Source organism: Sycon ciliatum, chromosome 5 (assembly GCF_964019385.1).
Source record: "Sycon ciliatum chromosome 5, ocSycCili1.1, whole genome shotgun sequence".
Taxonomy (NCBI): Eukaryota; Metazoa; Porifera; class Calcarea; order Leucosolenida; family Sycettidae; genus Sycon; species Sycon ciliatum.
Genome location: NC_088647.1, coordinates 36,928,641 through 36,953,397, shown reverse-complemented (window position 1 = coordinate 36,953,397; position 24,757 = coordinate 36,928,641). Strand labels below are relative to the sequence as shown.

Genomic DNA, 24,757 nt, shown 5'->3' with positions numbered 1-24,757 from the left:
CGGACCACGTGAACCGTTCTCTGCAAATAGAAACATCTGCAACAAAAGGATACAAAAGATCTGCACTGACTGCACTTTGCAATTGCATCTGATCTGCAGTGAAGAGCGCATCACACTTTTGTTCGTAAGTTTATGAATTTTTTGAGCCGCTTCATCCGCCACCAGGTGATGGACAACCCTGACCAGCCTCCCGAAGGCGTAACAGACGTCCCTCCTTCTCCTTCCAACCATGAAGAACCTTCCTCACCAGGACTTCAGCGGTCTGGCCACCACCACGTGCTGAGCAAGTGTGCTGTTCATGTACTTGCTTCACCCGCATGCCACATTCGGCCAGGCAACGCTGGCCTGGGGTGCTGCTAGTACAAGATAGAAATGATCGATGGAGGAAAGAAAAGAGCCATACGACTAAGCAAGAACACTCTGCTACGAAATTTAGAGATAATGGAACGGATGTGCGCACGGAAATCTAGGGAGGGGGTTAATATGACTCCAAGATGGCGATGAGCCTCAGGTCGACATAGGCTAGCTTCATTCATCTGAACAGTTCGCTCTGCTGCCGTGGTCCTGCCTGAGTGGAATACAATATGGGCACACTTACTTACGTTAAAACTTGATCCAGAATGTTCAGCCCAAGAGATACACGCTGCTAGATCAGTCTCAATCTGAGACAAGTGAGCCGTAATCGTGGTAGTCGGTGGGGAAATGCACAGAATGTTGGAGTCATCCGCAAAAAGGCTCAATGTGTTGGTAGTCACTGTTTGGGTACTGTCTATCAGTATGTTAAATAGGAGTGGGCCTAGATGAGAACCCTGCGGCACTCCTGCCCCCAACGGATGTAGGGATGAAACTTGATCACCAATTTGAACATGAATAGAGCGTCCACAGACAAAGGATCCGAGCCATTTGACTGAAGATGATGAGCAGAATGAGGAGAAAAGATGCAACAGGACAGAATGGCTGGCTTTATCGAATGCCTGATAAGTCCAGGTAGAGTCCGTCGCACAAAGCTTTGCTGTCAAAGGCTCTTCTTATTGAGGACGTCATTTGGACTAGTTGGTCAGTGGTAGACCGCTGCCGGCGAAACCCGAACTGGTGCGTACGGAGGAGGGTATTGGCCTCCACAAATGTAGTCATTTGGTTGCTCATCATGCTTTCGAACACCTTCGCAACTCCGTGGAGCAGGGAAATGGGGCGATAAGAGCCAGGACTGCCTTTGTTTCCTGAACTTTTGTATACTGGGATAACAATAGAGATTTTCCAATCTGATGGAACCATGCCAGAGGTGATACTGAGGTTAAATATAGCTGTTAGTGAATCAGAAATACTGGGAGCTGTTTCTCGAAGGATTCGATTAGGGAGGGGTCTAGACGTGCGTTTGTACCGGGGAAGGTGTGATAGGGTCCAAAGAACACTAGTGGTACTCAATTGCTGAAATTCGAAGGGCTCGACAAACCGTGACTGTGGGTAGCTGTGTGCAGTCCGGGGGGGGGGGGGGGGGGGGGGCTTAGAAGGGGATGAAGAATACTGAGAGAATAGGCGAGCTAGCAAGTCAGCCTTCTCTAGATCACTTGTAGCCGTCAAACTATCATCTGACAGATCAGGAATCGGAGCCCGAGGCTTAGTAAGATTGCATAGTTGTTTGGCTCTCTGCCACCACTTGTGTCCGCCGCGGTTTTCCTCAAGACTGGCCGACATGTTAGCGTAAAAACGTCGCTTTGCTTTGCGAATTTCGGCCGTGAACGCATTCCTTGCAAGGCGGTAGACTACCCAGTCCGTTGCTCTGCCAGATCGTTTAGCTATAGTAAAAGGCGGTCACGGTGTCGACGGAGACGGTGGTGTTTTGCACAGAACCAATGGCGGTTGTTGCGAGGATGGAGGGCTTGTCTCTGCGGTACATACTGCTTTACCACTTCTTCAACTTTGTGAGACCACTTTAACCAAGCCTCTTCGATACTAGTCGATGTTGTGACTGATTTGAGTAGGTTAAGATTGGCAATGGCATGATTGAGTTCATTCCAGTCTACCTTTGAATAATTGTATATCAACGCCGAGGACCTAGGGCTCGCTGCGTGCTTCTGTTTCGAGTTATACTCAAAATCTACAATCACAGGGCAGTGGTCTGATACTGGAGGTAGTACCCACTGGTTCCTAGCTGCTGTTGGGTTAGTAGTAGTTGCGACAAGGTCCAGAAGAGAAGAGGTTTGTCCAGCTACTGAGTATCGAGTGAGCTGGCGAACCAGTTGTGTAAGGTTTGTGGAGTCAAACACATTGGAAAGATGTGCTCCAGCAGGGCTATTGGGATCAGATGGTAGCCAGCGGCTGAGCCGCGCATTGAAGTCACCAATTACTATAGCTGTCGCTGCGGGGTCTTGAACTAGCTCGATGCATGCCTGCAGATTGCGGGAAAAGTGGGCAGGGTCCTGCCATGGGGGTCTATAGCAACAGAAGAGAATGGTACGACTGCGGCCAGTGAACAGTTCAACACAAATCATTTCTACACTGGGATCGCTAGGCTGCAGGTCTGGCCGGTGGGGATAACGTACAGATGGGTGGATGAGGAAGGCAACGCCTCCCCCGCGACGGGTTGTACCCTGGCTTCGGTCCTTACGGAGGATGTGGTGATGCGGGGATGGTAGAAGAAGGGCATCAGGTACGTGTTGTTGGAGCCAGGTTTCGGTTATACCTAGTACGTGCAAGTGGGCTGTAGCGAATAAATTAGAGACTTCTTCAGCTTTAGAAAGCCAACTGCATGTATTAAGAGTTGCAATGCGTATTTGGGAATGGGGCTTTATATTGGGGAGGAGAGATGAAAAGTTAAATGCTTGTGCGTTGACAGTAAATGGCGCAGCGAGAGGGTTTAGGACCGTCACTGGTCTGTGTGGGGGCATGCGTGCGGGGTCTGAGGGCGGGTCGTCGCTACTTCTTCTCAACTAGTTACTTGCTACCAGGGAGTAGTACAATACCGGTATTGTACTACTCCCTGCTTGGGACCGCCGGACCGGTGGTATCTATTCGCAATAACGGGAGTTCTTCTTATCCATATTTTTATACCCAGTGAATACACAGTGATTTATCCAATGAACACTAGTTCTTCTAAAGCGAAAGTTTGTCTTATCCGTGTTCTTCTTAAAGGGGAAGTCCGGTGAAAAATTTAAATTTCAGGGTTGGTAGAGTTTCGGGTGCTGAGTCGAATGGTGTTGGTCCCACGTGTCTCGGACAAAGCGTTCTCGAGATATTTCCGTTTGAAAAACTGAGTTTCGGGGGCTGCGCCATGACGTCATGCGGCCGCGCCACACCCTCCGCAACGTCATAGCGTGCAGCTAGGTCAAAAGGAGTGCGTGAAAGCAATAGTGTCAGTGCTATTTCAAATGATTTGGCGACTGAGAATAGGTGGTGCAAGCCACCCTGAAGACCTAACTCCTTGTGAGAGTGAGGATGCAGCCATGGCTGACTGAAGTTTGGTCTGGGGCTGAGAACCTCGGTATTCAGCTGAAGAAATGGCCGCGCGGGCCGGTCAAGAGTGAGCGCTACTGAGTTTCCGACTGATGAAGAAGCAGCAGCTATTGCAGACGAGGCTGATATAATTATCAGATCGCTGGAGAGCAGGGTCGCCAAAATGGAGAAGAGTGATGCGAGTGCTCTAAATGTTGTTCCATACCGATTCACTTAGACTCCAGTAGCCTGCCACATGGTGATGTTTTGGTGCGAACTTGGCATATTTCGGACTACTCAATTGGAGAACACTGCAGGCTCTTTGAACCACGGGCACGACTCTTCGCTCGCAACGCTATGGAATCTAAAAGTTCTAGGTCCTGGAGCTGTTCGCTGTTTTGTCACTTGTCACGGTTGTGCACTCATCGCTGTAGCATAAAATAATGAGGCGGGACTGGAGCGGAAAACTAAAATTTTCTTTCTCAAAGCACAACCACCGGCACCGGCAAGGAGAAACGCACGTTCTCTGACTACATGACTGGACGACTGATGCGAGTGTAGTACATGTACATGACAAGTCCGTGTGTTGACTAGTTTTCTGAGTCTTGTGTCTCGAGTCTTGTTGTAGATACTACTTACTAGCCCAGCACGGCAGTGCTGGAGTAGTAGTTCCGTGTGTGATGAGTTTGTTGACTGCACTACCTGACTACAGCTAGCATGCACGCAGCGCATTGCTAGAGCCGTAGAGGCCATGCATTACATGCTGACGGAAAAAGTCCAACTCGGAAACGGCTAAAATACGGTATAACCTCGAGGCTTACCGAGCTGAAAATCACAGGGTACGTAGTGTTTGTAACACTGAATCGAATGGTCTTGGTCCGAAGAAGCTGCGACAAACGGTTCCCCAATCGAACGCGCTCCGAATATGGCTATTTTGTACACGACTAGATGGTGTGGCTACCTGGCTGCACGCTGTGACGTCATCACCTGGATCTGGGTGATGCGCGCTCAAATTCGCACATGTTCGATTGGGCGTATCTGACGAACCATAGGCCGCAGCCTCCTCGGACAAAGACCATTCGACTCAGCGACCCGAACTCTACGGACTGTGAAAATTAAATTTTTCACCGGACTTCCCCTTTAACGAGGTTTCACTGTACATGTATAGACGGGCGCAGTGTGGTGACCATGGTGACGGTTGTACTTGTGTGCAGGATTCTAGAGAGGCTCCTAGTCCTGCAGGACCTGTACACAACCATCACCACCAGGGAGTCGTAAAATACCGGTATTTTACGACTCTCTGATCACCACTGCACTGTGAGGACCTCTTCACCAATGTCCTGCGCCATAGATGGTCCTTCTTAGCAAGGACAATGCCGGGTGTCCACGAGTATTTTCACCCACTGGAGCGGACTCATGATTGCAACGAAGCTCATCCTGGCTCTGACTGGTCGATCACCACTTGGAGCAGAGGAGCGGTCGCAATGCCCTGCCGCCACGGAGGTCTAGGGATAGTCTCCCCTCCCTCGCTGACCACCCAGTTTGGTGCTTCCGTGAGGATCACAGAGGCCCTGGTCATGAAGATCCGGAGACAAGACATGTCGCTAGAAGGTGTTCCTGAGCAAACTCGCATAGCCAAGTCTGCTGTCCGGGAGGCTCGTAGACAACAAGAAGAGCAGCACCGAAAGGATGTCTTCAACAGCGTCTCTCCCGACCTGCAGCGGTGCATGGAGCTTGCGGCGGAGAAGGGCGCATCCAACTGGCTAACCTGCCGCCCTTTGGCACGGTTTGGCTTTGCGCTCTCCAAGGCCGAGTTCCGGAATGCCCTCTGTCTACGCTATGGCTGGCAGCCCAACAAACCAGTCGACTCAGCATCCGAAAGACGACAACCTATGGGCCAATCGCGGTCATCCATGCTTTTATAAGAACGAAATGGCGCTTTTAAATGGCGCTTTTAGTGACATTTTGCATACAAATCCCCATCTAGTAGGGCGCAGTCACCCAGTTTCGGTGGAAGTGCGCGAGTTCGATTAGGAATAAAGGAGAAACGGAGCGTCTCAGCTTCCTCGGACCAAGACCATTCGACTCAGCACCCCGACGACTACAACTGGTGAAACTGGTGAAAACTTTCGGATGATGATAGCCATATCCCGGACCAATTCGGTTGATGTCGTTCCAGTAAGAGGACAAAGATGTTAGGCGGCCAACTGCCGAGTCGTCGTCCGCGTACCAGTACAGCGTGCTCTACCCTTGTGCAATGGTCGCTCAACATGAATCATGACAAAACCAAAAACGGAGGACACAGAAATCACTAGACTCAATGATCGCAACAAAGAAGAATGGAGGTCAACACGAAAACTTGCAAGTCTGATTGGTGACGACGAGGATGTGCTGAGGAAGAAGCAACTGGCGACAGCTGCCTTTCGGGGCCTGTGGAACCGTTGGAAACGAAGCCAGTAAGTCAGCGAAAAACCTGGCCTACGGATACCAAGCCGTCATCATCCCTGTACTGCTGTACAAGTCTGGTGCGTGGACGGTTAGCAAGACAGCTCAGGAGCAACTGGACTCTTTCCATTGCCAGCTGAGGTCGCTTATAGGCATCGGGTGGCCTCAGACAATATCAAACAGCGCACTATACGCCCGATGTGAAAGCCAGCCGATCAGTCACACCACCAATATGTTGCGATGGAAGCTATTCGGACATGTCCTCCGACTGTCCGATAGCACGCCAGCCGTCCCGGCAATGGTTAACTATTACGCCAGCAATGACCTCAAGGGCTGGAGAGGACGGCCGAGGACCAGCCTACCGGGTACATTATATGCTGACTTGGAGGCAGCGGATGCCGGAAAGCTGAGTAATTTGGAGGATTTGCACAGAATCAGGAAGATTACAGCAGATACATGTAGGGCCGAGTGACGAGCTCTGTGTGAACAAGTGACGGGAAAGGATCTGTAAGGGACGGACGACACTGCAATATCTGAACTCCTCTCAACGTAACTGTGTCTTCAGGTACCACTGACTTTCTACTTCTGCGGCTCTTTTCTTCTGATTTGTCCCGTTTTGGTTCTGATACAGTAAAATACATAAAAGGTCAAATTTTGACCTTTTTATTTATTCTTTCCGTAGCATATTAATTTTGGTATCCTCCTGCTTTTGTTGTCCAGCACAAGCGAAGAAGTTGACCTATCAGTAGACTTAAACGCGAAAATGCACGTAATAATAGTAATAATAACTCCCAATGACTATGATTGCGCAGACAGGGCGCGGAGTGTGCTGCTGTGGAAGAAGGACGAATCGACGAGGTTCTGTGTTGATTGTCGGAGAGTCGATGCGATAACCGGAAAGATCCATACCCACGCCCGCGTATTGATGATACGTTGGACGCATTGGGCGGTGCGATGTACTTCTTGACGCTTGATCTGTGCTCTGGGTATCATCAGATGCCAATGGATGAGGCAGACAAGGACAAAACAGCATTTTCCACGCCTGATACTACTAGTGATAGCCATGAGTTCAATTCACAAATTGGTTTTGAGTTGAGTTTGAGTTGATTTCCCTGATCACCACCGGGTCAAAACAATAATACCAATGTTGTATTGCTTTTGTGTTCAATTATTTAAATTGATTTGATTTCCCCAATCACTTTAGTTTGATGATGATAATAATCATGATATGCATGCTGACTTGCCCGTACAAGTGACTTTTCACTATGAGTTCAATTATGTGATGCCATTTTGGTGTGTGGAATGCCCCGAGCTCATTTCAACGCCTTATGAGTGCCGTTTTGCAAGGTTTTGCAGTGGCAGATGTGCCTGGTATACCTCGATGACATTATCGTGTTCTCAAAGACGTTTGACGAACACCTGGAACGACTGGAAGCAGGGTTCCAAAGACTACAGGAAGCTGGTCTTCGGTTGAAACTCTCGAAATGCCAACTGTTGAGGACAGAAGTCGATTTCTTGGGTCGTATTGTCACGAAGGTTGGTGTGAGCACCGATCCGGACAAGATCGAGACCATGTCAGAGTGGCGGCGCCCAACGAACGTAGGAGTGGTGCGCTCTTAATGGGCTTCTGTGGCTAATATCGACGGTTTGTGAAGGTTTTCCTAAATTTCTCGGCCGCTGGTGAAGCTGACGAGTCAAATTCAGAGGTTTTCATGGGATGGCGAATGTGAGATCGCATTCCAATTGCTGAAGCAGAAGAGGTCTGCAACACCCACTTTGGCGTATCCGAGGTTTGAGACCAATGCACCCCCATTTGCGCTCAATGTGGACGGAAGTGGCCATGGTTTGGGAGCTGTGTTCTCCCAGGCCGACGCAGATGGTCGGGAGCGACCTATTGCGTATTATTGCGTATGCAAGCAGAGGGTTGAACTCCGCAGAGAGGAATTATGGCTCGACGAAGAGTGAACTCCTCGGACTAGTGTGGGCATGTAGGCATTTCAGATGCTATTTGCTGGGTCGAAGGTTTGTCGCACGCACAGACCCTCGGGCACTACAATACCTGAACAGCTTCAAAGAACCAAGTGCGATCGCGGCGCGGTGCCTTGAGTTTCTGAGTGGTTTCGATTACGAGGTGCGTTATCGACAAGGTAAAGTCCAGACCAATGCTGATGCAGTGATGGCTTGACAAGGTAAAGTCCAGACCAATGCTGATGCAGTGATGGCTTGACAAGGTAAAGTCCAGACCAAATGCTGATGCAGTGATGGCTCAACATAATTTATGCAGGATCCGAGGTGTGGCAGCACGATCCCAGGAGATGAGCAGATCGCTGTGGTATCAGACGAAAGGAGCTCAGTGGAGAATGCTGAGTCGGTCTAGGGTGACCTTCCTACGCCCTTTGTGCGGAGACGAGACTGGACATCAGATGATTAGGCTGATGCTCAGCAACATGATCAAGACACGGCTGAGAGAGTGGCTCAGCTCAGGGTCCTCTTCGCCTGACTTGACTGGGTGAGTCCGGCTCCAAGGCATTATTTCCGAGGCCGGGGTGTCACTGTGACTAGAACTTTTTACCAGATTCAGTCCAAGTAACAGTTAGTTCTTCTGGTAACCAAACTGAACCAAGGCGTAGACATCAACAGGAACACGTACATGTACATTCTCGTTGAGTTGGAAGTGTACACAGCCACCATAATTATATACATATACATGTACCTGTCTTTGTACATGTACTAGTAGTAGTACTGTTCTTTCAATCAAATGAACCCCTCGATAGGCATATTGCCTTTGCCTTTGGGTCATTTCATAATAATAATACGGCCATACACGTACATGCACATGACACGTTGTACAGATCTACTACAAAAATTGTAATCGCTCACTGCACTTAAAAAAAGGCGGTACATTTTATTATTATAATCATGTGACTTCAATTATTTATTCTTCTTTTTTCACATGTACACTAGCCGGCCAGGCTGTAGTGTAGACTGGGTCACTTGAACTAGTAAGTTACTTACTTGAAGAACCCGGGTACGAACCCGCGTAAACTGGATGACGCCTAGCATCTCTGTCATCAACCAGTTACCTCCTCCGATATACATATTGCTGATCATCACATATTGCCCGTTTTCCTGCGCCCAAAATAAGTAAAATATGCGGCCAGGGAATGACGAAGCCACGACGAAGAGAGCCTCACTCAGGATGGATGACGGAAGTGCAGGCGATCTGTTCTGAACAAGACGACCGGTTAGATGGACGACGAGGCTAAAGTGTAGGGCTACCAACATGCAGCCACGCTCAGCTTCAAAGTGCACAACAATAATTACATGATTACATGCACTGGGCCAAGCCCTTTCACCAGACCATCATCATGAGGATCAGTTAGTAATAGTTAGTTCACCATGTTCACCGCGAATGCTCTGCTGCCCATAGTCGGCATAGATCTATGCATCATGCATTTAGGGACTTCACTATTGACAATAGTGAAGTCGTGTAGTACTGAGCCTGAACAAGACGTACATTGTACATGATTGAGTACTGTACATCATGGTCCGCGCCCAGTCCTACTAGTACTACACTAGATCCACGGGACAAACCCTGAAGGAGTGACGACCCCGCGTGAAGGGCGCAGCGATCGCTGGTTTTGCGCTCGACTCTGCCGTAATGGCCCAGCAGCAGTAGGCCGCCACGGACGTCGACGCGGACGAAAGATGTCTTCACCTCCTCCCACCTGTCAGCAGTTCTCTTCTCAGCGGAAGGTCAGGCAGTTTTGATAGAGACGTGGGAAGGCAAGAAGGGGACCGACGTCGCTCTTGTGTTGCTTTAGTAAACCGCCATGAGCAGCCAAATGAATTTGCAACGAGATGTTCCCAGCAGCAACACTACCACCTCGACGACATCTTCGAGGCACAGCAAACCCAAGCTACCACCTTTCACGCGAGGCGAAAACCCGACGCATCCGTCCCCAGGGCCACCTTCACCAGTCAGTAACAACGTAAGGGCATCGACAGCGGCAGAACAACCGCATGGCCACGACCTCATCTCTTCTAAAGCAAGCGCTGCCGCTGCTGCTGTCGAGAGCTTTAGCGGCGCGACGACGGTAGGGGGCCTGCCGCATTTGGCTCCGCTGCCGAACCTAGTCGCTACAGGAGCGGTTGTACACGGTGTGGCAGGGGCTAGCAGCGCAGATCAGCAACGCAAGCCACCATACCAGCAACAGCAACGCGCCAAGTCCTTAGACTCGCCGCCGATGACTGCACGTCAGCCGCAGCACCAGCAGCAACAACAACAACAGCAGCAACAAGCTACGCTGCTGTATCAGCGCCGTGGCCCACAAGCCTCGACGTCCTCCACTGGCACTAGCTCCAGCTCTGGTGCTAATAGCATGTTGATAGAAACAGGTGTGTTGAGCCCGCGACGCGTGAGTCTTCCCAGCACGACCAGCAGCTCCCCGAGTCCCCCTCCAACCAGTCCCATTGGGAGCAGATTTCGACCTTCGAACCCGCGCACCCAGTCTGCAGGAAGTACTGCTAGTCGCAGCACAAGCAGTGCCTCCAGCGCTGATACTGCTGTGTTCACACCTGCTGCTGCTGCTGTTGGCGAGATGAGTCACTCCAGTCCATCACCGACTGCTACTGGCGGCCATACGAGCGCCAGCGCCATGGTATTCCAGTACAAACCGAGTGGAAATGCTGCTGCTGTTTCAGCAGCGTTGCCAGCGACTAGCCCGTCTTCTGCCAGTGCTGTAGCCGCATCACAACCGCGGAGTCCCAAGCGAGCAGGCCACAAGCACCACCATTTGTCGTCCGACGCGTCACTATCAGCAGCCACAGCCAGCAAGTACCCGGATTTGAGAAACAGGGCGCAAAGCGAGACTACCATCAAACCCGTGAGTAATAGCTACAAGCACTATCAACTATAGGGTACCTAAGCTTGTTTACTCTTGGTAGAAGAGAGGTTCTGCTATACGTGAAACGTAGAGAAATCACGTAGAGAGCAGGTGTCTGGGTTAGAGTCTACGGGTTGGCGTGTTTTGGGTCCAGATTTCTACCCGTAGATGAGGTTCTCTACGTTGTGGCACACGTACACGCAAAGAAAATGCGTAGAATGTACGGATCTGCTGGGTCTCATTCGAGTGCAGGCAGAAAACTGCCAAATATGGAAGGGGAAATTCCCAGTGCACATTCCACGTGACTTCTCTACGTGAAACGTAGAGCAGAACACGATTTCTTTACGCGACGGGAACGCGAAGAAAGTTCCCGTGATTCTTTGCGTCGCGTTCCCGAAACGTAGAGCAGAACCTCAATAGTGTTTCCATACTCTGTCCTGTATGCTGTGTTTCGTCATTCAAAAAAAAACACCAAAAGCTGTCTGTCTGGTAAAAATTAATAAACTTAAACACGCAAATACAATACACCACTACAGTAAGTCTTACTGCTGATCACACACACAGTGTGCCGCTCTCAGTTTCATTTGAGAAACGTTAGCCAGGGCCGGTGTGTGTGTGTGTGTGTGTGTGTGTGTGTGTGTGTTCGTCTGTGTTTGCGGCCGCGACTTTCGCCGTCCGAATGATTTATCCTTACACAAGAACTACTGCCTCGCCTAATAGCTATCATCGCCTTTGGCGATGGGCTTTCCAAAGGTCCAAAGGTGTGTGTGTGTGTGTGTGTGTGTGTGTGCATGTGTGTGTGTGTGTGTGTGTGTGTGTGTTTGTGTGTGTGTATGTGTGTGTGTGTGTGTGTGTGTGTGCGCGCGCGCGTGCGCGTGCATGCATGCATGCATGTGTGTGTGTGTGATGTATCATGCACATGCTGGAACTTGCTCAGTCAAGTTCTAGGCACAAACTATGCCATTTTGGTCGTCCGTAAACTCAACTGCTCAATGAAACTGCATCAGGATACTAGTAATGCCTTCACTACATCTACCTTCACTGATGAGCTGTGATGAGCTATGGATTAGCCAAACAGCTGTCTGAACATAGCCAGCAATCGCATGTCATCACGTACATTGAAAATCAACATAATTTTTCGAATCGACCTTTTTTTCAGGATCACTTTTCAACGAGGACGAAGCAAAGTCGGCCGAACGAAGCCTAGAGGAAGAAAATCACCCTCTCCACTTCACCATCACGATACTGACATAGATACGAGATGAAACAACTAAAAAATCCACAAGAAAACTGTACGGCCATCATCGCGCTGACTTTGGTCTGACTTTGGTCTGAGAATTTCTATCACGATCAAAAATGTACGAGGAGCACTCAAAAATAAGCAACAGACAGCAGGCGACAAATTTCACACCAAGGTTCAACTCGACGGTGACAGGAGTGCACCCAAAAAAGGTCAAACAGGCTAGTAAGTTGTACCCTGCAGGCACGGTGACCAGGTGACTGGTGTACGCAGGAGCACGTGACCGCTTGTTCAACCATGTTCGATTGGGAATAAAGGAGGAACGCTGCATCGCAGCCTTTTCGGACCAAAACCAGTCGACTCAGCGGCCAAAAGACTACAACATATGGGCCAATCGCGGTCATCCGTGCTTTTATAAGAACGAAATGGCGCTTTTAGTGACAGTTTGCATACAAATCCCCATCTCGTAGGGCGCAGTCACCCAGTTTCAGTGGAAGTGCGCGAGTTCGATTGGGATTCAAGTAGGAAGGGAGCGTCTCAGCTTTCTCGGACCAAGACCATTCGACTCAGCACCCCGAAGACTACAACTGGTGAAATTTTAATTTTTGCCTTAACTTCCCCTTTAAGAGGTGTCGAGGGTCAAAAGGATGAAAGGGTTTATTATATCGGGCATGTACTTATTTACGGACCTTTACGGTATTGGGTTAGCCTTCGGCAGTTGTAATCTGTCCACCCCATGGGACCCCAGTCACATAAAACCCTGTTGGATTGTGTTGCATTATCAGATTCCTGCAGCTGCTGCTGTTGCTGCTGCTGGCAATGATGATCCGGAGCAGGAGCTACAGGAGCAGCTGGCAAAGCTGGGAGCGTCGCTGAACAAGCTGAAGAGCTTCAGTCGCAGTAACAGCATGAACAAGAGCCGCAGCGACCTGGCCAAGGACCACCAGACGCAGAGCAAGACCACGGCCACGGCGATGGCAAGTAACCGTGACGACGGCGGCTCTCCGCGAGCAGCCGCAGCCAGGCCTCGCCGTCTCACACGCACCGCGTCGGATTCAGACTCTCTCCGCTACGACTTTGACCTCAGGCCCAGTCCCGGCCGCAGCCCCCTGGTAGTCAATGAAGCAAAGAAAGAGGATTCCTGTGGAAAGCTCCCCGATGTCCATCACAAGCGCAGCGCCGGTTCCAACCCGCAGAGAACGCGCAAGGAGATCAAGACCAGGAGCTCTGGCAGTGGAAGCGGCGAAGCACCGAAAGTGCGGCCAAAGTCCACCGGTATGGGACTAGGCAAGGGAAAAGGCGTGCACCGCTCAGTCACATTCTCCCATGGCAACGAGTCGGCAATGCGTCGCCATGTGTACGGAAGCAGTGGTGACGACCATCACGCCATTGCCGCGCTGCCACCGGACCTGTTGCTGAAGAGGATTCTGTTCGACAAGACCGGCAGTGGATCGTCGCCTCCTTCCTCGCCGGCTACGGTGAAATCCTGAATCTCTCGGTTATAGGCAAGGCCGAGGCCCGCTGTTGCACTCACGGAACACCTGACAGTGTGTGTACATCACCAGCTATGGTGAAATCCTGAACCTCTCGGATACGCCAGGTTGTGGCCTGCACTTACCAAACACCTGACAGTGTGTGTGGATCACCAGCTGCTGTGACATCCTGTATCTCTCTGTTAGGCAAGGTTGTGCCGGGACTGCACGTACCAAACACCTGACAGTGTTTGCAGATCACCAGCTACGGTGACAACCTGAACCTCTCGGATACACAAGCCGTTGTGGCCTGCACTCACCCAACACTGCCTGACAGTACAGTGTATAAAGCTAGACAAAAAAATCACTCATCAGAGTGATCATGAACAGGGAGCAGTAAAAATACCACTCTAGCCTGATTATGACCTTACCACCCTCCCTCATTTCCCTGTCCCTGCTCCTCACACTACTTGCATACCAGTAACAGCCAGCAGCAGTAATGGGATTATGTGTGCGCACGACGTCCCGGCGTCTGCCCATGCACAGCCATTGTCTGCATGCCATGCAGCTTGAGGATTAGAAGTAGATGAAGAATGAATAACTATAATGTATGTGTCAGTATAGCCAGCTCTGTGGCCTGTACGCGCTGACATGCCCTGCCGCATGCCGTCTAGGGAGCCCTACCCACTGATGGGCTGCGTAGGGCTCCCTGGTTTGAACAACTCGAGATCCTAATGATGTGTACTACCGTATGTAGCTGTTACTCTTACCACTTGCTCAGTCACTTACTGGGAGATCACCTCCCTACTTTGAATCCCACAAAATAATTTCCAATAATGATGATGACCTCATCGATCAGCAGGTCTCAAAAAAAGACCAGTTAATTCCATTGAATGACATCACTGAATGACATCACTGGATGAAGTATGTATGCATGATAATCGGACCTGCTACTGAGTTTCCAATTGGAGTTGTAAAAGTGACGTTGAAATGTTTCTTTGCCTTCGGCTACGCTTCTTTCACACACTCATAATACATGTACTTGCCACAGCTATATCCATTCCCAGCCAGTCTGAAAGAACAGTGACACGGATCCCTTCAGGTGTAACATTGTCAGTTGCTAATCGATTGTAATCACACTGCACGAGGCTACATTTTGTAGTTGCATGCACACATGGCCAGTACATGGCTCGTGTGTGTTTAAATTTTTTAATGCTGTGCTTACCTCAGTGAAGTCATGTGATCACGTCGCTATCTGAGATGCGTTGTATGAAAGCTACAGTAGTCACGGACAACTGCACAAATCTGCCAGTTCTTGCAATCACAAACACACGCCTGTCCCCGGGGAAAATTGCGGAAAAAAATCGCAAAAAACGCGGGGAAAAACGCGGCATAATATGGCATAATTTGCGGTGAATTTGCGGTAAATATGCGGTAAATATGCGGTGAATAATATTGATGTGCGGCAATTTTCAGTGAGTATGTAGTGAAATCAATCAGTTACAAGTCTCTGGTATAAGCACTCGTCATATTTGAGTAAAAAGCCGCCACGATGAGACGTTGCTGACCGAACAGTGCACTGTGTGTACGTGTAGTGCAACAAAAAAGTTCAAAAAAACGCTGGAAAATCGCGGAAAACGCGGTCTTTTAAAAAATCGCAAAAACGCGGAAAAAAACGCGGCCGCGGAATTGCAATTTTCCCCGGGGACAGACACGCACTGGTCTGTCCCTGCAGGAATTTGCGAAAAATTCTCGAAACTTGACTTGCGCAAGAAATTGCGGCAGAAAACGACAAAAAATGCGGCGAAAAGTGCGGAAAGATGCGGAACTACTTGCCAGGAAATCGCGAAATTATTTACAGAAAATTGAGGATTTGGGCCAAATCACGAAACTTTTGCATCCGTAGAATCGCTATTTGCGCAATATACTCCGGAGTAGTACAAGTCGTTGTGTACTGTGCAAATTACCTACATGTACATGATTATGGAAAGCACTGCTTGAACTGCTTGAAAAGTGCATAGCGGTAAATGGTTAAAAAAAGTGCAGAAAACAACGAAAATCGCGGGTTAGGGCCAAAATCGCGAAATTGGATGCATACGTGGAATCGCGATTTCCCGGAGGACCAGCCTGGTGAAGACGTTTCCTGGCAACAGCTACAGACACACACACACACACACATAACACTGGTGAAGACGTTTCCTGGCTTACAGTACGAATACTCCTACTGCACATTTCGACAGCTGACAAGAGCGAGGAACGGACACAACCACACCAACACCAGTAGCCAGCCGAACTGCACAGCAGGAGCAAGACGTGATACTTACGCCTGTTCCAACATGTTTCGACCAAAACTATAATGATATTGGTCCGTTTCACAATGAACAGACGCAATCATACAGACCAAAGGAACCCAACCGCAACCAGGTGAGTGTGTACTGGCTACATGCACTTTCTCTCAAACAGGTTCACAATACCTCTCAAACAGGTTCACAATACCTCTCAAACAGGTTCACAATACCTCTCAAACAGGTTCACAATACCTCTCAAACAGGTTCACAATACCTCTCAAACAGGTTCACAATACCTCTCAAACAGGTTCACAATACTTCTCAAACAGGTTCACAATACCTCTCAAACAGGTTCACAATACCTCTCAAACAGGTTCACAATACCTCTCAAACAGGTTCACAATACCTCTCAAACAGGTTCACAATACTTCTCAAACAGGTTCACAATACTTCTCAAACAGGTTCACAATACTTCTCAAACAGGTTCACAATACCTTTCAAACAGGTTCACAATACCTCTGAGCCAGGTTCACAATACATCTGAGCCAGGTTCACAATACCTCTGAACCAGATTCACACTAACCTCTCAACCAGATCACTGACCCTGCTCATCTAGCTGTAAAGCCGACACTGCTTACTCACTGGTACACACATACCTAGTTTATCTGGGCGGTCCGGGGAAAGCGGCACTGCCCCGGTAACTCCGAATGATCCAGGACCGAATCACATACATTTTGATAAGGAGAGGTCAGACATAATGGTGTGTGACGTCAGTTTTTGGACAAAGGAGTACATGTACTGTACTTGTAATAATATTTCCACTGAAACTCGCCCAAAGGGTGCCTGGTAGACCGAAGTGTCTGTAATTCCGGGGTCCAGATAACCGAGGTATGAGTATACATGTACATGTATTTGGACATGATGCTGCCAGTCACAGAAGTCACAGAAGGCGTCGGACCAGTATGGACCTAGCAGGCCGACGCACCAGCAGGCACATTAGCACCCCTGCGTGAAACAGCGCTGCAACACAGCAGCTGCTACCTTCAAATTCACACACAGCTTGAACTTAGAGCGAGAAGGTGTTTTTAAAATCACCAGTCGCAACAATCCTAAAGGTGAAAAATACGCGGATTAAACCTCCCCAGAGCTTTAGGCATGAGCAATGGAATGGAAGGGGAATATTTCGGCCTGTAGAGCATCATCAAGAAAGTAGAACTCAGTGAGAGCACTGGCTGAAACAGTGAAGTGGTGCCAGCACAACCAAACTACAGAGGCAGAGAGAGAGAAAATCATATGCTAGAAGTCAAAAACATAGCGGGAGGCTTCAACTCTCTCAAACTTATAAATACATAATGGAATGGGGAGGAGGGTATCCACATGTGAAATACTCGTACTTGGGCAGACATCCACCCACCTGATATCCACACATATCCGGGACATGGACAGGCCCCCGGAAAAGGGTAGATAGCCCCTGGCCATGAGGCGTACTTAGCACCAAGACTCATGCACTGGATCTGAGGCCTTGGAAGCTAACAGCCAGAAAATAAAAGCTTGAATGAGAGAGAGAGAGGGAGAGAGAGAGAGAGAGAGAGAGAGAGAGAGGGGGAGAGAGAGAGAGAGAGAGAGAGAGAGAGAGAGAGAGAGAGAGAGAGCGAGAGAGCGAGAGAAATATAGTGCTGAAAAAGCACACCATGACTAACTGTGCTGATGATAATAATAAATTAAAATATGATTCCGGCAAGGTGCCGTGTCTTCACCTAAATACATCCACTATGCGTGAGAACCTAAAGAAATTTTTCAAAGTCAAACGTTTTTTTGTTCAGACTTACTTACTTTCATCATCACTTGGACATCTGCTGTTGCAATTCGACATGGACTCCGGCCAGAACTGATCATCCATCCAGTCACTGTTCTTCAGCTTGATATCCAGCTCCCAGTGCTCTTCGAACATCCGATACAGTTCCATGGTGGCCCGTGCGTCCACAACGGAGTCGTGTTCGCCGTCCTGTATAATGCGCTGCAAGTGATGACGCGCCAGACGCCGCAGAGATGGCGTCACCGCCTCGTCGAGGTCCGGCACCAAGCGCAGCTGCTTGCAGCGCTCCGTATCGCGAACGCTCTCCTTCGGGTGTTTCAGAGCCAGCACACCGAGATCGTTTCGCAGCGCATGCCCCACCAGCAGAGAGTCGCGTAGGATTCGCGTCACCCGGCGCTGCACGGACTTGAATCTGACGGCTTTCTTCATGTGACGCGGCCGTATGCCACTGAATCGCGTGCGATAGTCCGTGATCGGGTGCTGAGGCAGCACATACTCATCCATTATGCATTTACCGTTCACGTCCACAATGGAGCAGCGAGCTAATTCACTCCGTCTACCTCGCTCGCCTGTTCCAACCATCTCGCAATCAATGGCCACGCATTTGCGCCCGGCTAGGTTGACGCTCTGCTCTGCCATTCGAACCTCGCACAGCGCCTGCCGCCGCTTGTCCAGTACTCTCTCCCTGGAAGGGTCATTACTGCAGGCACTGGGATGAGTTTTGAGCAGCTTCTTCGTCTTTGATCCCATCGCACCGAATCAGCCAAAATTCTGGTCCCGATATAAGCAAGCCCCAAGCTGAATAATCTGCTTTCAGATAGCTTTGCTGAGGTTGGGGCAGTTGGTTGGGATTGCACAAAGAAAGGCAATACAAAACTGCCCAAGATCAACAGTAAACTCGAGCTAGCATGCATGAAGACTTGAAGTCGAAAATTATTTTTTTCCTTGCTGTGCACATATATGTGCCATGATGTGGTCTCTCGTAGATCTGTATTCACTGAAATCAGCTGATTGCGAGCGCTATAGCGTGCTTCGCAACCATAAAAAAGCAATATGGCGTCTCTGGATGCCATGACAACAATGTTGTGCTTGAACCAGGGAGTCGTGTACTAGCATAAAATGGGTAGGACCAAGAGTAGATAAACAAGAGTGTGCAACTCCGGATCTCTCCTGCACAATCTGCACATACCCCGCGCCCACGGCGGAATTTTTTGTTTACGTCACCTTTTTTCAGAGAAACGCGGCTTTGCCGCAGAGCAGTGTGAGAGCACGTGCTGGGCACCGACCTTGTAGTGTAAAGCCCAGCCAAGTGCACGAGGGAAAACTCTCCAAAAGGCTCGCAGCGCGTGCGTCGTCGAAAAGATTACGTCAACAAAAAATTCCGCCGTGGGCCAATCCATCCGGAGTTGCACACTCTTGTTTATCTACTCTTGGTAGGACTAAAGGGACAAGCCCAACTATTTTTGCAGTTTTCTGTCATAAAAAAATAAACGTCACAGGCTGCTCTTCGCAGGTGTCCGCGTCGGAGCGGTCCGGGCGAGCGACCGCATCTCAGTGGGACACTTGTCCGTGGCCGTTGTACTGGAAATCTGTGGCAGAACCTTGCCATGCCAGAGGCTACACACACCCGGGTACCTATACCGGGATAGACAAATCCTTGGTGTTGCTTCTTTCATTTTTATTTGTTCTTGCTGAGAAAGAAACGTTGCTGCTTGGAAAGCTTTCTGTTCACTCCAGCGACTTTCCTCTAGTAACGTTGCTCACTGATAATGATCATAGCTCGTGATACCAATGGTGAAGAGAAGCTGGGTTTCTTGCCATTTGCAACTTCCTGGCTCTGAAAATATAGCTTGAACAAATAAGAGCTCCAAGTATTTTAGTTTTAGATTTCGATGTGCCAGACCTATCGTTACGAGATGCAGAGATGAGGAGCAAGGGAGGCGTTGGACTAATGCCAATAATGGTTTATGGCCCAGACAACGCCAGCGATTTTCACTTGTCAAGTTGGAGCAGGCAGATGACAGATTATTTGAGCATTTATAGCGGAGTGGGTGGTTTGCTAAAGAGAATCGTCTCAGTACCTCATGGTTACTAGTATCTGACAAATGCCTCTTATTGCTAGTCTGCATTATTGAGCATAGCAGAATTGATCATGTCACAAGTAGTGTCAAGACTTGATGGCCTACGATTATACTCAGATCATGTTGTAACTTCACGGGAATATCCGTCCTGCCACTTTACGCTCTCCCAAAATTGCCTGCAGGAGTCACGTGCCTGTGCAAGGGACAATGCGTTTGCATTGCTTACGGATGCAAGCGGATGGAGTGTAGACCAGATGAGAAAAAGTGATCCGGATATTCAACTAGCTTGGACCGCCATTATAAATTTGCCTGATGCCTGGACTATCTGAACATTGCTCCAAACCAATCCACAGAAGCAATACCCACACAGGAAGCCAAATGATAAACCCATTCATCAGCTATCGAACCTTTCATCAAAACATAATGCAGTGCATGCCTACTACTACTCAAACGAGATCAACGGATGCCACATGCCACACAGATACAACGTGGAGGCTCAGTATTTTCAAGACCCCGTGCAGTCTAGACAACTAGAACAACGAGGTTTGCACCTAATGTCCCTCGATTTGCTTGCCGTATTTAGTTCCTTGCAATTGAAGCAAGCCGTATCCGAGAACCGGTCACTGAGTTTGCAGTGTCGTCGTCGCGTGTATGTTGCCGTGGTGCTCTCTACCCTCCTGTACGGCGCCTCAACCTGGACAACGAAGGCTCCGGACCTACGACACCTCAACCTTTTCCACCATCAATGTGTCAGATCTATCGTTGGAGTGTCGCGACGGCAGCAATGGGAGACCCACGCAACGTCCTCAGCCCTTGCAAAGGCCCTTGGAGTGCCTGAGGACATTGGTCACATCATACGGGAATGACGTTTGCGCTGGCTTGGACACGTGGCACGGAGGGAAGATCACCGGTTGCCGAAGTGTGTTCTCTTCGGTGAACTGCCTGCCCCGCGCCCCGCGCGTGATCCACGCAAGAGGTGGAGGGACGTTGTTATGCATGACTTTGAGCCGGTTGAGCCACCGGTACCAACATGTGGATGGTACGATGCAGCCCAGAACCATCCGGAGTGGCGTGCCATTGCCCATCGACCACACAAGGCACCCTCTGCTGCTGGCTACGGTTGCGCCTGCGGCCGCATGTTCCGTCGAAGCGGCGACCTGAAACGCCATCAGTCATTCTGTCGTGGACTGGAGAAATAACAATGCGGTATCATTGCTACGCAATGGGCAAGGTCAAGGTGTGTTTATGGTGGTACAGGTAATGCTATGTACGCCTCTTTGGTCGCTCACACATTATCCATTGCCGGCATTGGTTACACGTTATTATCAATTTGTTATGACCTTCGCTGGTCTGCACACCCACCCACTCTACTCTCTACTCTACTCTCTGAAGTTGAGACTTTCGTTTGCCATTTCATCCGGTAGTTTGACTCTCTGAGAATATCCCTGCTACATGTACATGTATAATATAATTTATACTTTACAATTATCCTTGTACGTGTCTATCTTCTTGACACCATGACTTTCTTTGAAGGTCTTGTAGCTATGAAATGTTATTTGCTGCAGGCCATGTGTGTGGTGTGGTGTGTGTGTGTGTGTGTGCATCCGTGAATGTCCCACGCTTGGCCCGTGGGTAAATATACAGTCATGTATATGTTATATGCCACACCAATTTCGCTATCTGTATAATATTATGCAGCACAGTGGCAGGCATAGAGAGAGAGAGCGAGAGGGAGAGAGACGTTTTAATGTCTCTGATGTGAATTCTTCACTACTACATAATCTACATTGTACTTGTATGATCGAGCGTATGAGTGTGTGTGTGTGTGTACTTGTATGATCGAGCGTACAAGTGTGTGTGTGTGGGTGTGCATTTGCAGATTTGGTGCTTCTCTTGCGACGGGCGTATACATGGTGTGTGTGGGTGCATCCGTGAATGCCCCATGTGTGCGTAAATATACAGTCATGTACGTGTTCTGTGCCATTCAATTTCACTAACTGTATATGCAGCACAGTGGCAGGCATAGAGAGAGAGAGAGAGAGAGAGAGAGAGAGAGAAAGAGAGATACGTTTTAATAATGTGTCTGAGGTGAATTCTTCACTACTACATGTACTTGTATGATCGAGCGTACGGATGTGTGTGTGTGTGTGTGCGTGTGAATGTCCCACGCATAGCCACGTGCGCGGTGCCACACAATTTCATTATGTGTAGAACAGCGGCTGGTAGAGAGATAGAGACAGACAGACAGACACAGAAAGACAGAAACGGAGGGATGCTGCGCATAAACAGGGAGACAGCTGGAGAGTTACACAGACAAACACAGATAGGCAGACAGAAAGGCCGTGACGAAGATTCAGAGAAACACAGAGAGAGAGAGAGAGGGGGGGGGGAGAGAGAGAAGAAGAGAAGAGAGAGAGAGACACGCGCACACGCACACACACACACAGAAACAGAGAGAGAAAACTGAGAAAGAAAGAGACAGAGAACAGTGACCGAGTGAGGGACAAAGAGAGACACACAGAGAAAGACTGAAGAAGAGAAGCAGACAGAAAAACAGAGACAGACAGATGGAGACAGAGAAACAGAAAGGAAGACAGACAGACAGACAGATGGACAGACAGACAGATAGGGACAGGCACACGGACAGAACGAGATAGGCAGACAGCTAGAGAATGACAAAGACAGGCATACAGAAAAACCAAGACACAGACAGAGACACATAGACACAGAGAGAGAGAGAGAGGCAGACAGATAGATATATTAATAGAATAGAGAGACAGACAGACAGAGAAACATGTGGAGACACACAGATACGAGAGATTTCGTTCGTTGGATTTCTAATACTGAAGTAGTATAATACAAGTAGGTAGCAGCATAATGCACACAGATCTAGAGTGCTGAGAGTTGTCGAATGCGGCGAAAGCAGAGTGTAGTAGACACTACTGTACAGGAGTGAAGCAAAGCTGATTTGTTGTAATGCTGCCTGACTGCTTGCCTGTGTGCAATAATGAGGTGAACTCATAAAACAGTGAGCCGAAAAAAATATGATTAAAAAGCCGATTCACAAACCAGGTAAAGACAGGAAGAGAAGGAAAGATATGTGCGCATATACCCTGCACCCGTGCACGCACACACACACACAAACACAGAAGGGAGTTGATAGGTGGAGAATTGCGAAAACAGGGGACCCAGTGTGCCCTCAAGGAGATAAAGAGATAGAGATAGATAGAGAGATATTTTTGGCACAGTATATTCGGCCCTGGTTTAAATATGGCTTTGGAATTTATTTTTCATTGCAATCAGGTTCGGCCTCATTTCTCTGTGCTGTGCTAATGAGTCCACAAAGGACGAAACAGTTCTGTCCCCAGATTGGATAGATAGATAGATATAGATGAAGATAGAGAGAGAGAGAGAGAGAGAGAGAGAGAGAGAGAGAGAGAGAGAGAGAGAGAGAGAGAGAGAGAGAGGGAAAGAGAAAGACATAGGCAGCTGTCTTGGTCATTATCATCCGATGTATTCCGTGTGGCGTAGACCAGGTGTGCATTGAGAATCCTTTCACAAGGCATCGCAATAATTATAATTACGGAATTGGGCAGTAATGCTGTGCTAGTCTTGATATGTTTCACTCAGGTCATGTCTGATATCGTTGGCATAAGAGAAAATCAGTGGGTGTACATCCACTGCACTTGCAAACTTGCGTGTCTCTCTTGCGACGAATGCACATGGTACTTGGTGTCTGTGTCAATTGGCTCATTCTGTGGGCGAGTGGTCACTGCCTGAGTTCAATGTCGGAAAAGGTAAGTAGCTCTAGAGTGCAGTATAGAGAAAATTATGCCAAATACGCGGTCATTAGGAGAGACTATACCAGCAACTTCGACTCATATACTTCAATATCTAATTGGATCTGTATAGAAGACGCTGCTCAGTGGTATTGGAGTTGTGGTTGATCAACAGCGTATCTTTTAGGTACATGTGGCATCCATTGGTCTTGTGTGAGTGACACTAGGCATGAAACCGGACAACGTTGGTGAAAGGTTTCATTACCAAAGAACTTGATTGGTTTGCCATTTAGCTTCCTGTGTGGCGTCACATCGTTTCCGTGGACTGGTTTAGATTCTTGCCCACGTTTCCAGGAGTCCAGCCAATTAATAGCAGCCGAAGCTATATGAATAGCCAGATTATGTCTTCTTATCTGCTCTGCACTCCATCCGCTTGCATCAGTAAGCAATGCAAACACGTTGTCCCCTGCACAGGCACGTGACTTCTGCAGGGAATTCCGGGAGAGCGTAAAGTGGCAGGACGAATTACTGTGAAGTTGCCACATGATCTGAGTACAATCGTAGCACATCAAGTCTTGACACTACTAGTACTTGTGACATGACCAATTCTGCTATGCTCTAATGCAGACTAGCAATAAGAGGCATTTGTCAGATACTAGTAACCATGAGGTACTGAGATGATTCTCTTCGGCAAGCCACCCACTCTGCAAAAAAATGCGCCAAAATTAATAATCCGTCATCTGCCTGCTCCAACTTGACTGTCCTCCTGACAAGTGAAAACCGCTGGCGTTGTCCGGCCATAAACACCATTATTGGCATCAATCCAACGCATTAATCCAACGCCTTCGTTGCTCCTCATCTCTGCAGCTCATACCAATAGGTCTGGCACGTCGAAAAACTAACATACTCGGAGCTACAAGCTACATTTTCAGAGACAGGGAGTTGCAAATGGCAAGAAACCCAGATTCCCTTCACCTTTGGCATCACGAGCAATGACCATTTATCAGCCAGCAATGTTTTACTAGAGCAAAGGCGCTGGCGGGAACAGAAACAGCAACGTTTCTTTCTCAGCAAAAACAAATAAAAAGGAAAGGAACAAAAAAGGATCAACACCATGTACCAGGGATTCGTCCATACCTGGTACCCAGGCCAGGTGTGTACTACCCCTGGAAAGGCTCTCCCACAGATTGCAGTACAAAAGCCACGGCTAAGTGTCCCACTGAGGTGCGGTCGCTTGCCCGGACCGCTGGGACGCGGACACCTACGAAGAGCAGCCTGTGACGTTTATTTTTTATGACAGAAAATCCGCAAAAATAGT

The 24,757-nt window shown here is 48.9% G+C and overlaps 2 protein-coding genes across 2 annotated transcripts; one reads left to right on the top strand and one right to left on the bottom strand.

Annotated features, from left to right (window-relative positions):
- The first annotated feature begins 8,980 nt into the window (after positions 1–8,980).
- Positions 8,981–14,729, top strand: LOC135818558 (serine-rich adhesin for platelets-like). The gene is made up of 2 exons (XM_065331956.1): positions 8,981–10,763; positions 12,789–14,729. The coding sequence occupies exons 1-2, from the start codon at positions 9,711–9,713 to the stop codon at positions 13,491–13,493; spliced, it is 1,758 nt and encodes a 585-aa protein (XP_065188028.1). The 5' UTR covers positions 8,981–9,710; the 3' UTR covers positions 13,494–14,729.
- A 2,044-nt stretch (positions 14,730–16,773) lies between these two features.
- Positions 16,774–18,517, bottom strand: LOC135818557 (apoptosis-enhancing nuclease-like). The gene has a single exon (XM_065331955.1). It carries the CDS (start codon positions 18,327–18,329, stop codon positions 17,589–17,591), a length of 741 nt encoding a protein of 246 aa, XP_065188027.1. The 5' UTR covers positions 18,330–18,517; the 3' UTR covers positions 16,774–17,588.
- Between the last annotated feature and the right edge of the window lie 6,240 nt (positions 18,518–24,757).